This window comes from Pristiophorus japonicus, chromosome 7, assembly GCF_044704955.1.
Source record: "Pristiophorus japonicus isolate sPriJap1 chromosome 7, sPriJap1.hap1, whole genome shotgun sequence".
NCBI classification, from domain to species: Eukaryota; Metazoa; Chordata; class Chondrichthyes; family Pristiophoridae; genus Pristiophorus; species Pristiophorus japonicus.
Genome location: NC_091983.1, coordinates 24,579,534 through 24,593,627, shown reverse-complemented (window position 1 = coordinate 24,593,627; position 14,094 = coordinate 24,579,534). Strand labels below are relative to the sequence as shown.

Here is a 14,094-nt window from a genome sequence, read left to right as displayed (position 1 = left end):
TAAGTTGTAACCGAGATCTGTGAGTTCGTAATAGCAGATCTGCACCTGAGAAGCGTCAGGTGGACTGCTTTGTCAGTTAAAGTAAAGATTACAGCTGCACTTTCACTTTATGCATCTGGATCATTCCAGGCCACAACTGGGGAAATGTGCGCGATTTCTCAACATGCAACACATATCTGCATTCGGCAGGTGACTGCTGCACTATATGCCCGGAGGAATGTCTACATAAAGTTCCCCATGACCGCCCAGGCAATGCGTGACAGGGCTGTGGGCTTCTCCAGGATTGCTGGCTGCCCAAAGGTACAGGGCTGTATTGATTGTACCCACATCGCCTTGCAAGCACCTTTGGAGGATTCCGAGATGTACAGGAACAGGAAAGGCTTCTACTCCGTGAATGCGCAGCTCGTCTGTAACGACATGCATCTCATCATGGTAGTTGATGTGAGATACCCTAGGAAGCATCCATGATGCGTTCATCCTACACGAGAGTGCTATATCTGCCATGTTTCAGCAACAGCCAGAAGGGCAGAGCTAGCTGCTGGGAGACAACGGGTACGACCTCGCCACCAGGCTCATGGCGCCCCTACGCGTAACCCGGACGGAAACTGACCGGAAATGCAACATGTCGCACATTGCGGTGCGCAGCATAATAGAGAGGACCATTGGCATCTTGAAGCAGCGTTTCCGATGCCGGGACCATTCCGGAGGCTACTTGCAATACTCCCTGAGACTATCGATCAGTTCACTGTTGTGTGCTGCATGCTGCATAACTTAGTCATCATGAGGCAGCAGCAGCTGGTAGTAGAAGACCCACCTGAGGTGAGAGTGGCTGATGATGAGAAGGAAGATGCAGATGATGAGGAGGAGGAGGACGAGGAAGCCATGCAACTACCTGAACCCGGAGCACGATTACTCGAGCCATGCGCCAGCAGCTCATCTGTGAACGCTTTGCTGCCTGAAGGCTCAGCGGCAACTATTCCAAATGGACCATGTTTACTGTTTGGACCTGTTCCGTAATGTTGTGTTTTGTTAATGGAACAAATAATGGAAATGATTCTTTAATTTAAAAAGTTGTGTTAATAATGGAACAAATGTTGGAAATGATTCAGTTATAATTTAAAATATATTTTATTCAAAAGTTTAATATTTGTTTGTACTTAACTTTAATAAAATTATTCTTGTATCAAACTTTAAAGTTTTCAGTTAAGATCACTTATAAACTTTAAAATCACTTACAAACTTTTAAACTTCTAAATTTACATCACTTACAAAAAACTTTTAATTTGAGAACAGTTACAACAGTAATATCAATAATAACAACAACAGCAGCAAAAAAAGGCTGCACCCATCTCTCCTCCGCCTTACTCTAAGATCGCCCACTGCACTTGGTCTTTGTGCTCGCAGGCGGTGGCGCAGCATTTCTCGGGTTGGTAGCAAGCTTATTCTTTGGAGCATCTCGGGTAATGCGCACTTCTTGAGGGGGGGCGTGGGCAGGCGGTAATGTGGAAGGCCTGGCTTGGGCCTCTTCAGAGGATGATCTGGGGATTAGAGTGGGAATGGCAGTTGATTCCATCAATGGGTGCAGGGTCTGGGCGTGTTACCTTATTGCAGCAGCTAACTCTGACATTTCCTCCCTCGTGCCATGACAGTGTCTCAATTACCTGCAACATTCCCTCCCTCATGTTCATCGACAGCGCATCAGCTATCTGCGACATTCCCTCCCTCATCAGCCCGGACAGTGTTCCCATTTCTCGTGAGCATGTTGTTACTCCTCCCGATACCTCATCAGCCACCCCACTGATGGTGTCCAGGAGTGATCGTGTAAGGTCAGTGCTCTCCGCACTCATTGCCATCATCTGAACCACATTTTTTGGATCCTCCACCTCAGGAGAGTGATGTTTGAGCTCTCCTTCCCCCCCCCCCCCCCCCTTCCTCACCCTGGGCGTGGCTTGCTGCACCCCACTGGGACCCGCAGCCTTGGACGGTGGGGCCCTGCGTATGGCTTGCTGCATCCCACTGGAACCCGCAGCCTCGGATGGTGGGGCCCTGGGTGTGCCTTGCTGCACCCCACTGGAACCCGCAGCCTCAGACTGTGTGAAACCATGGAATGTCCCAACACTCGTACCACTCAAGAAAGGGGCTGGCACCTCAATGGTGGCATCAACACCTCCTCCAGAGTGAGTACAACAGTGGGGGCTTCATCCTCCCCCTACCCCTCCCCCTCACCCATGCTCTTGGTCTGGAAGGTGGGATTGGAAGATGTTCTCCTCTTCAGGCTTGTCCACATCTGAATCACCTTCTGCTTCGGCTTCTGCCTCATCAGGGTTGGCCTCAAGTTCTGCAAAATATAACAGAACAGACAAATGGTTAGCAGCAGAGGAGGGGGCAGGGTGGGTGGCATGAGTAGGCTCACACAGCGCAGGCAGCAGGCTGATTTGAAGGACCACGGTGAATGATAGCACATTGCATCAACCGAAGCGTAGCTGCCGGAGACATCCCCATGAACCGAAGCATGGCTAGCCCGCGCAGTACTTGACTTTTAGCAAAGCCAGAATGTGGAATTTGCAGGACTTGCACTCTCCCTCGAGTGTGGGCCCAGCTTGCGCAGTGGTGGTTGCTTTTCTCCAGGCAGGACCCATCAAAGCAACGACCCTCTCTTCCAAGTTTGTCAGTGGGTGCAGATTTGCCAGGCCTTTTCCGGTTTGAGTTCTTTCTCTTTTGTTGTGTTTCACCTTCCTCTGCAAAGATGAAAATATAACTTTTTAGAGAGGGTGTCTTTCTGCTGGGTGGGATATACAGATGGTCACATTTACAATTGCAGTTCCAGTGAATAAATGTAAATATTACTTACACTAATTACTTGACCAAGGTCCTGCCACTTCTTTTAGCACTGGCCTCCAGACCTCGGGGTGGTCACCATTGCACTGTCATCTTCTGCAAGTTGGTTCCAACGTTTCTTCCTTTCTTTTGGTGAAACTTTTATGCGACCTCTGTTGATGTCCAGCTCGTGTCATCTAGCCTCAAATACAGTAACTAGTGCCTCCACAAGGAAGGTAGTGCAGGGGTCCCCTGCGGTCATCCCCCTGCAAAACAGATACACCGCTTTGGGTACTGTTGAGGGGAATGACTCATCAGGGGAGGGCAGCAGCAGCCAAGTTCATGGCACCGTGGCTGGCTCTGCTGCACAGGAGGGCAAGAAAAAGAGTGGGAGAGCGATAGTGATAGGGGATTCAATTGTGAGGGGAATAGATAGGCGTTTCTGCGGCCGCAACCGAGACTCCAGGATGGTATGTTGCCTCCCTGGTGCAAGGGTCAAGGATGTCTCGGAGCGGGTGCAGGACATTCTGAAATGGGAGGGAGAACAGCCAGTTGTCGTGGTGCACATTGGTACCAACGACATAGGCAAAAAAAGGGATGAGGTCCTACGAAACGAATTTAAGGAGCTAGGAGCTAAATTTAAAAAGTAGGACCTCAAAAGTAGTAATCTCGGGATTGCTACCAGTGCCACGTGATAGTCAGAGTAGGAATCGCAGGATAGCGCAGATGAATACGTGGCTTGAGCAGTGGTGCAGCAGGGAGGGATTCAAATTCCTGGGGCATTGGGACCGGTTCTGGGGGAGGTGGGACCAGTACAAACCGGACGGTCTGCACCTGGGCAGGACTGGAACCAATGTCCTAGGGGGAGTGTTTGCTAGTGCTGTTGGGGAGGATTTAAACTAATATGGCAGGGGGATGGGAACCAATGCAGGGAGACAGAGGGAAACAAAAAGGAGCCAAAAGCAAAAGACAGAAAGGAGATGAGGAAAAGTGTAGGGCAGAGAAACCGAAGGCAAAGAACAAAAAGGGCCACTGTACAGCAAAATTCTAAAAGGACAAAGGGTGTTAATAAAACAAGCCTGAAGGCTTTGTGTCTTAATGCAAGGAGTATCCGCAATAAGGTGGATGAATTAATTGTGCAAATAGATGTTAACAAATATGATGTGATTGGGATTACGGAGACGTGGCTCCAGGATGATCAGGGCTGGGAACTCAACATTCAGGGGTATTCAACATTCAGGAAGGATAGAATAAAAGGAAAAGGAGGTGGGGTAGCATTGCTGGTTAAAGAGGAGATTAATGCAATAGTTAGGAAAGACATTAGCTTGGATGATGTGGAATCTATATGGGTAGAGCTGCAGAACACCAAAGGGCAAAAAACGTTAGTAGGAGTTGTGTACAGACCTCCAAACAGTAATAGGGATGTTGGGGAGGGCATCAAACAGGAAATTAGGGGTGCATGCAATAAAGGTGTAGCAGTTATAATGGGTGACTTTAATATGCACATAGATTGGGCTAGCCAAACTGGAAGCAATACGGTGGAGGAGGATTTCCTGGAGTGCATAAGGGATGGTTTTCTAGACCAATATGTTGAGGAACCAACTAGGGGGGAGGCCATCTTAGACTGGGTGTTGTGTAATGAGAGAGGATTAATTAGCAATCTCATTGTGCGAGGCCCCTTGGGGAAGAGTGACCATAATATGGTGGAATTCTGCATTAGGATGGAGAATGAAACAGTAATTTCAGAGACCATGGTCCAGAACTTAAAGAAGGGTAACTTTGAAGGTATGAGGCGTGAATTGGCTAGGATAGATTGGCGAATGATACTTAGGGGGTTGACTGTGGATGGGCAATGGCAGACATTTAGAGACCGCATGGATGAAGTACAACAATTGTACATTCCTGTCTGGCGTAAAAATAAAAAGGGGAAGGTGGCTCAACCGTGGCTATCTAGGGAAATCAGGGATAGTATTAAAGCCAAGGAAGTGGCATACAAATTGGCCAGAAATAGCAGCGAACCTGGGGACTGGGAGAAATTTAGAACTCAGCAGAGGAGGACAAAGGGTTTGATTAGGACAGGGAAAATGGAGTACGAGAAGAAGCTTGCAGGGAACATTAAGGCGGATTGCAAAAGTTTCTATAGGTATGTAAAGAGAAAAAGGTTGGTGAAGACAAACGTAGGTCCCCTGCAGTCAGAATCAGGGGAAGTCATAACGGGGAACAAAGAAATGGCGAATCAATTGAACAAGTACTTTGGTTCGGTATTCACTAAAGAGGATACAAACAACCTTCCGGATATAAAAGGGGTCAGAGGGTCTAGTAAGGAAGAGGAACTGAGGGAAATCTTTATTAGTCGGGAAATTGTGTTGGGGAAATTGATGGGATTGAAGGCAGATAAATCCCCAGGGCCTGATGGCCTGCATCCTAGAGTACTTAAGGAGGTGGCCTTGGAAATAGCGGATGCATTGACAGTCATTTTCCAACATTCCATTGACTCTGGATCAGTTCCTATGGAGTGGAGGGTAGCCAATGTAACCCCACTTTTTAAAAAAGGAGGGAGAGAGAAAACAGGGAATTATAGACCGGTCAGCCTGACCTCAGTAGTGGGTAAAATGATGGAATCAATTATTAAGGATGTCATAGCAGTGCATCTGGAAAATGGTGACATGATAGGTCCAAGTCAGCATGGATTTGTGAAAGGGAAATCATGCTTGACAAATCTTCTGGAATTTTTTGAGGATGTTTCCAGTAAAGTGGACAAAGGAGAACCAGTTGATGTGGTATATTTGGACTTTCAGAAGGCTTTCGACAAGGTCCCACACAAGAGATTAATGTGCAAAGTTAAAGCACATGGGATTGGGGTAGTGTGCTGACGTGGATTGAGAACTGGTTGTCAGACAGGAAGCAAAGAGTAGGAGTAAACGGGTACTTTTCAGAATGGCAGGCAGTGACTAGTGGAGTGCCGCAAGGTTCTGTGCTGGGGCCCCAGCTGTTTACATTGTACATTAATGATTTAGACGAGGGGATTAAATGCAGTATCTCCAAATTTGCGGATGATACTAAGTTGGGTGGCAGTGTGAGCTGCGAGGAGGATGCTATTAGGCTGCAGAGTGACTTGGATAGGTTAGGTGAGTGGGCAAATGCATGGCAGATGAAGTATAATGTGGATAAATGTGAGGTTATCCACTTTGGTGGTAAAAACAGAGAGACAGACTATTATCTGAATGGTGACAGATTAGGAAAAGGGAAGGTGCAACGAGACCTGGGTGTCATGGTACATCAGTCATTGAAGGTTGGCATGCAGGTACAGCAGGCGGTTAAGAAAGCAAATGGCATGTTGGCCTTCATAGCGAGGGGATTTGAATACAGGGGCAGGGAGGTGTTGCTACAGTTGTACAGGGCCTTGGTGAGGCCACACCTGGAGTATTGTGTACAGTTTTGGTCTCCTAACTTGAGGAAGGACATTCTTGCTATTGAGGGAGTGCAGCGAAGGTTCACCAGACTGATTCCCGGGATGGCGGGACTGACCTATCAAGAAAGATTGGATCAATTGGGCTTGTATTCACTGGAGTTCAGAAGAATGAGAGGGGACCTCATAGAAACGTTTAAAATTCTGACGGGTTTAGACAGGTTAGATGCAGAAAGAATGTTCCCAATGTTGGGGAAGTCCAGAACCAGGGGTCACAGTCTGAGGATAAGGGGTAAGCCATTTAGGACCGAGATGAGGAGAAACTTCTTCACCCAGAGAGTGGTGAACCTGTGGAATTCTCTACCACAGAAAGTAGTTGAGGCCAATTCACTAAATATATTCAAAAGGGAGTTAGATGAAGTCCTTACTACTCGGGGGATCAAGGGTTATGGCGAGAAAGCAGGAAGGGGGTACTGAAGTTTCATGTTCAGCCATGAACTCATTGAATGGCGGTGCAGGCTAGAAGGGCTGAATGGCCTGCTCCTGCACCTATTTTCTATGTTTTCTATGTTTCTATGTCCTGTGAGAAATTCTTGGTCCTTGCGCTGCATTGCATATTGCAGCTCCGATTTTTCCACTGAGAATTAAAGTTCTCTCACACAACTGACTCTTTAAAAATGGGCGATTGCAGACCAGGAGGTGTGTACTGGGCATGTGCGCCCATAGCAGTCACGTATAAAACTTTTTTTTCGCTCATGCGCAGAAGAGGCAGCATCATTTTTTCGGCGCAGATATTAGGCTTCACCCCCCCCCCCCCGAAGCTAAAGGACAGGCTGCGTGGTGCCAATTTCAAAAATTAGACCGGGAAAACTTGCAAGTTATTTTTTTGGCATAGTCGGGGCCAAAAAAAAAGACGTAATTCTTGAAATACCCCAAAAAACAGCATTGGGGAAAATTGAGTCCTCAATCTCATTGGTTAACGATGTTGGTTGCCCTGTTCACTCGGGTCCCGGTTGTCCTGTTTCTCTCTCTGCGCTGTTATCGGCTCGCACTTTCAACAACTTCGTGGGCAGAAATGTTTTGAGCTGAAGGGTGCAGGGGCAAGACTAATAGCAGGCACCATTAGGTGCCCAGCTACAATAAAATCTAGCCCATTGTCTCTAAGATTGAGTCATGCAGCTGTTTGTCCAACATCCAGTTCTGGATGAGCAGAAATTTTCTCCAATTGAATATTGGGAAAACCAAAGCCATTGTTTCCGAAGCCCTAACCACTGACTCCATCCCTCTACCCAACTTCTGTCTGAGGCTGAACCAGACTGTTCGCAACCTTGGTGTCATATTTGATCCTGAAATTAGTTTTTGACCACATATCCGCAGCATAAGTAAGACCTATTTCCACCTCCGTAACTTCACCCATCTCCGCCCTTGCATTAGCTGCTGAAGCCCTATCCATGCCTTTACCTCTAGACTTGACTATTCCACGTACTCCTGGCTGGCTTCCCACATTCTACCCTACATAAACGAGAGGTGATTTAAAACTCAGCAGCTCGTGTCCTAACTCGCACTAAGTCTCGCTCACCCATCACCCCTCTGCTTGCTGATGCCTCGATTTCAAAATTCTCATCCTTATTTTCAAATCCCTCCATGGCTTCGCCCCTTCCTAATTCTGTAATCTCCTCCAGCCCTGAAACCCCCCCAAGATGTCTGTGCTCCTCTGCCCTCCTGAGCATCCCTGATTATAATTGCTCAACCATTGGTGGCCGTGCCTTCTGTTGCCTAGGCCCCAAGTTCTGGAACTCCTTGCCTAAACCTCTCTACCTCTCTTTCCTCCTTCGACGCTCCTTAAAACATACCTCTTTGACCAAGCTTTTGGTCACCTGCACTAATTTCTACTTGTGCGGCCTGGTGTCAAATTTTTATCGCATAATACTCCTGTGAAGCGCCTTGGGACAAGTTGTTGCTGCTTCTGCTGTCACTTCTGTTCCTCTTTCCACCCTGTCCCTGACCACTGCCCAACCCCTGACTTGCCCTTCCCCTGATTCCATGATCTTCTGTACTCACCCTTTCAGCTCATCTCCACCCGTTCTAAACTAAATATTTGTGAGACTCACCTCCTGCTCAACTCCTGACCACCCAAAACTATTTCCTGTGGCTGGGGAGTCAGCGACACATATCACTTTGAGTGGGGAGCAATGTTAGGAGAAATTGCCTTGTTGGAGTATGGAATGCCTTGCCACAGGGAGCAGTTGAGGCAGACACCATCTTATCTTTAAAGGGATACGTAGATAAACATTTTGAAGCAGCGGAAAATGCAGGCCAAGGGGAGAGAACCGGTCAGTGCAATTCGCTATGGATTGCTCTCGCAAAGAGCTAGCACAGATGTGATGGACTGAATGACCTGCGCTGTAAACATTTTCTAAACCTCAAAATCCATCTTTTGACAAACTTTCGTCTCACTTCTATCACTCGGTGTCTTTTCATGTTTATTTTTCCTCTTTAAAGTGCCTTGGTGTGTTTTTCCACATTCAAAGTGGTTTATAAATGCAAGTTGTTCCCAAAAACATATGAGACAGTGTGTGAAAATGTAACATGATCTTTGTTTTAAAATGTATGAGTATTCCTGGTTTAAGCGAATTAAATTTGAGTTCCATGCATTATCTTTTAAATTCAGGTCAGATGCACAAGATATTGCAGAAGATGAATCAAGGTTTCTGGCTCGACTGGATTCTCTGTGGAAGGGATTTATCAATATGCCTAGCGTGGCAAAGTTTGTTACCAAAGCTTATCCAGTCTCTGGCTCAGCGGATCACCTAACAGAGGTGCTGTTCCTATTTTGTGTCCCATTTTAACTTTACAAATACAGTTAAGTTTTTTTGCAGTATTTCAAAGCCTGTACATTTTCATTATTCTATCTGAGTGTTTATTGGAATAAAATACAGCTCCGCAACCAGTAGATTGTTTCGTTCAGTTTGATCGTCTTGTATAATAATTAAGATGGCTCTAATTTTTGCTGTGATAAAATGAAAATGGTTGCTAAATTGATTTGATGAATGGTAGAAGCAAATTGTATTTATGTTGTCACTACAGAGTTATAGGGCCCAAATTTCCCTAACCTCCTTTTCTGGCGCCCTCACTCGATCTCCATAATTTGACCGCTCCCCAGCCTCTCCTCCGTCGTGGCGCAGCGTGGCCCAATGGATTGAGGACGGAGTGCCGGGACCTCAGCACATGCGTGCTAGAGTCTGCGCGTGTGTGCAGTAGCCCCTGGCAGGCCGTTTCTGCAAACGCGCTGCAGGCTTTCTGGGAGGGGCCGAAGCAGGCCGTCCCTAGCCCTGGCCAAATGGGCTGTCTCATCAGCGGCCCGTTGCGTTCCCTAAGGTAGTATTTCTATTTTTTATTTGTTATTTACTGATTGATTTTGGTGCTTTGGGTGCAGGGTTCCTTCTATTTTTTAGGTGTGTATTGGTTGCTTCTTACTTTGGTCTTGGTGCTTTAGGTGCAGGGTTCCTTCTATTTTTGTTAATTAATTGCTTATCACTTTGTACTTTGTTTGGTGCTTGGTGGTACTTTAAAGGTAGTTACTTGCGCCGATTCCTTAACTGTAAGGTTTTTCTGTGCGGACAAAAGTGGACACATACATGCCCTAAGTTAGTTTAGTTCAACTTCTTTCTGGCCAAATTGACATAAATGGTGTAAGTGGCTGGGAACGCCCCCTTTTGGGGAGAAAAAAACTGACCTAACAAACTCACTTACACTGGTGCAAATTAAAAAGATACACCAGAAAAATCAAGTCACATCAAAAAAAACAGTACAACTCGTGGGAAAATTTGGGCCCATAGTCATTGTTTTTTTCATCAGTTGTCAGAAGGTGTTAACTTCTTGTTAGAATACAGTTCAGGGGGTGCCAGTTGCTTTAAAGTACCTCACCCAGATGGCTATTATTCATATATGAGCTTCAGTAGTGAGGCTATTTGACTGTAGCAGGGATTAGGGGGCATCACAGCTGATCTTCTTGGTCTGTATCTTGTGGTGCTGGATCCCAGTAAGGAGTCAACATCATTGGGGGGCAGGGGGTGAACATTATTGAGGGAGAAAAGTACTGCATGTGACAAATCCGAGATCAGGCACTTTGCCATAAAATAGAAAGTGAAATCTTATTTTCATTTAACTAATTGTAGAACAGCATTAGTGATGGTCTGGGAAAAAACAGCTGTGTTTCTCAGCCTTGTGAAATGCATAGTGTTGCAAAGCCCAGTGGGAGAAAGAAAAAATGAGAAATACAGTCAACCAGTGAAAGTTTCTGCCCATGTTTTCCTCGTTGCCTCTTTAAAATGTAGCCCACTTTGTCAGTGGAAGGTGCTGGTGAGGGGCTTTCCCAACGGGAGGGGGAAATCATAATCTTTTTGGCAAGGAGTGCTATTATCAGGAACCTGGGAGATCATTATCTGCTTGTCCAAGGGACTGATAAACACCGTGACCTACTGCAGGAGAGAAAAATCATTGCAAAGGCAAGGAGAACTAATAAGCTTGAAAATTGCTGTATGTTTTATACATGGTTTAATTAATGCACTACATCATTTTTCTCCCAAAAGGATTTGCCAGATACTATACAAGTAGGAGGTAGGATTCCTCCTCAGATGGTTTGGGACTATGTGGACAAGATAAAAGCTTCAGGAACTAAGGTATGCCCTGAAAGTGGACTTGAATGCAGTAATCCAGAACATGATTGTCTAAAAATGTTAAAGTTGTGAAATAAAATGTACGGGTTCATAAGAACATAAGAAGTAGGAGTAGGCCATTTGGCCCCTCGAGACTGCTCTGCCATTCAATAAGGTCATGGCTGATCTGATATTGGCCTCAACTCCATTTCCCTGCCCCGGTTCCCCGTAATCCTTGACTCCCTTATCGTTCAAAAATCTATCTGTCTACATCTTAAATATATTCAATGACCCAGCCTCTACAGCTCTCTGGGGTAGAGAATTCCACAGATTCATGACCCTCTGAGAGAAGAAATTCCTCCTCATCTACGTTCTAAATGGGCGACCCCTTATTCTGAAACTATGCCCCCTGGTTCCAGATTCCCCCATGAGGGGAAGCATCCTCTCTGCATCTACCCTGTCAAGCCCCCTCAGAATCTTACACATTTCAATAAGATCACCCCTCATTCTTCTAAACTCATAAGTTCCTTCATCTTAGGAATCAATCGAGTGAACCTTCTCTGAACTGCCTCCAAAGCAAGCATATCCCTTCTTAAATAAGGAGACCAAAACTGTATCCAGTTGTGGTCTCACTATCGCACTGTACAGTTGTAGCAGGACTTCCCTACTTTTATACTTCATCCACCTTGCAAATAACGGCCAACATTCCATTTGCCTTCCGAATTCCTTGATGTACCTGCATGCTAACATTTTGTGTTTCATGTACAAGAACCCCCCAGATCCCTCTGCACCTCAGCATTTTGTAATCTCTCCCAATTTAAAACATTATTTGCTTTTTTATTTTTCCTACCAAAGTGGATAACCTCACATTTTCCCACATTATACTCCCATCTGCCAAATGTTTGTCCACTCACTTAGCTCTTTTGCAGATTCTTTGTGTCCTCATCACAACTTCCTTTCCCACTTTGTATCATCAGCAAATTTGGCTACATTACACTCGGTCCCTTCATCCAAGTCATTAATATAGATTGTAAATAGTGAGGCCCCAGCACTGATCCCTGTGGCACCCCACTAGTTATTGTTTGCCAAGCTGAAAATGGCCTGATAGTCTGCATCCCAGAGTACTTGAGGAAGTGGCCCTAGAAATAGTGGATGCATTGGTGATCATTTTCCAACAGTCTATCGACTCTGGATAAGTTCCTATGGACTGGAGGGTAGCTAATATAATGGCACTTTTTAAAAAAAGGAGGGAGAGGGAAAAGGGGGAGTTATAGACCGGTTAGTCTGACGTCGGTAGTGGGGAAAATGTTGGAATCAATTATTAAAGATGAAATAGCAGCGCATTTGGAAAGCAGTGACAGGATCGGTCCAAGTCAGCATGGATTTATAAAAGGGAAATCATGCTTCACAAATCTTCTAGAATTTTTTGAGGATGTAACTGGTAGAGTGGACAAGGGAGAAACCAGTGGATGTGGTGTATTTGGACTTTCAAAAGGCTTTTGACAAGGTCCCGCACAAGAAATTGGTGTGCAAAATTAAAGCACATGGTATTGGGGGTAATGTACTGACGTGGATAGAGAACTGGTTGGCAGACAGGAAGCAGAGAGTCGGAATAAATGGGTCCTTTTCAGAATGGCAGGCAGTGATTAATGGGGTGCCGCAGGGTTCAGTGTTGGGACCCCAGCTATTTACATTATACATTAATGATTTAGATGAAGGAATTGAGTGTAATATCTCCAAATTTGCAGATGACACTAAGCTGGGTGGTGGTGTGAGCTGTGAGGAAGATGCTCAGAGGCTGCAGGGTGACTTGGACAGGTTAGGTGAGTGGGCAAATGCATGGCAGATGCAGTATAATGTGGATAAATGTGAGGTTATCCACTTTGGTGGCAAAAACATGAAGGCAGAATATTATCTGAATGGCGGCAGATTAGGAAAAGGGGAGGTGCAACGAGACCTGGCTGTCATGGTACATTAGTCATTGAAAGTTGGCATGCAGGTACAGCAGGCGGTGAAGAAAGCAAATGGCATTTTGGCCTTCACAGCTAGGGGATTTGAGTATAGGAGCAGGGAGGTCTTACTGCAGTTGTACAGGGCGAGGCCTCACCTGGAATATTGTGTTCAGTTTTGGTCTCCTAATGTGAGGAAGGACGTTCTCGCTATTGAGGGAGTGCAGTGAAGATTCACCAGACTGATTCCAGGGATGGCAGGATTGACATATGAGGAGAGACTGGATCGACTGGGCTTGTATTCACTGGAGTTTAGAAGATTGAGAGGGAATCTCATAGAAACATATAAAATTCTGACGGGATCGGACAGGTTAGATGCAGGAAGAATGTTCCCGATGTTGGGAAAGTCCAGAACCTGGAGTCACAGTCTAAGGATAAGGGGTAAGCCATTTAAGACCGAGATGAGGAGTAACTTCTTCACTCAGAGAACTGTGAACCTGTGGAATTCTCTAGCGCAGGGAGTTGTTGATGCCAGTCCGTTAGATATATTCAGAAGGGAGTTAGATGTGGCCCTTGCGGCTAAAGGGATCAAGGGGGTATGGAGAGAAAGCAGGAAAAGGGTACTGAGGTGAATGATCAGCCATGATCTTACTGAATGGTGGTGCAGGCTCGAAGGGTCGAATGGCCTACTCCTGCACCTATTTTCTATGTTTCTATGTTTCTATGTCTCTATGAACAGAGAGTCCAGTCGCTGATTGCAGTGCGGGCAGGCACAGCAGGAGGGCTGAAGGAACGGCAAGAGTTTGTAGAAGGAAGTGATCAGGGCCCAGGAGAAGCGTGAGTCTGAGGCCCAGAAGAGACGAGGGCCCAGGGGCAGCACGGGCCAGCCCACACTGCGATATGTGTATGCGCTCAGTCCTCTCTGTTTTCTGTTAGTTAGCCAGTTGTCTAGCCATGCTAATATATTACCCCCGACCGTGTGAGCTCTTATCTTATGCAGTAACCTTTTATGTGGCACCTTATTGAATGCCTTCTGGAAATCCAAATACATGACATCTACTGGTTCCTCTTTATCCACCCTGCTCATTACATTCTCAAAGAACTCTAGAAAATTCGTGAAACATGATTTCCCTTTCATAAAACCATGCTGACTCTGCTTGACTGTATTATGATTTTCTAAATGTCCTGCTACTCATCATCATCGGCAGTCCCTCGAAGCGAGGATGACTTGCTTCCACGCCAAAAAGGAATGAGTTCACAG

General features: G+C 46.0%; 1 protein-coding gene across 4 annotated transcripts in view; it reads left to right on the top strand.

Annotated features, from left to right (window-relative positions):
• Positions 1 to 14,094, top strand: part of phf3 (PHD finger protein 3) — a 142,399-nt gene that overhangs the window by 104,094 nt on the left and 24,211 nt on the right. For all 4 annotated transcript variants that reach the window (XM_070884866.1, XM_070884865.1, XM_070884868.1 and 1 more), the window contains 2 exons: positions 8,898 to 9,045; positions 10,819 to 10,908. In XM_070884866.1, the coding sequence (XP_070740967.1) occupies positions 8,898 to 9,045; positions 10,819 to 10,908 (238 nt within the window). The remainder of the gene's footprint in view (positions 1 to 8,897; positions 9,046 to 10,818; positions 10,909 to 14,094) is intronic.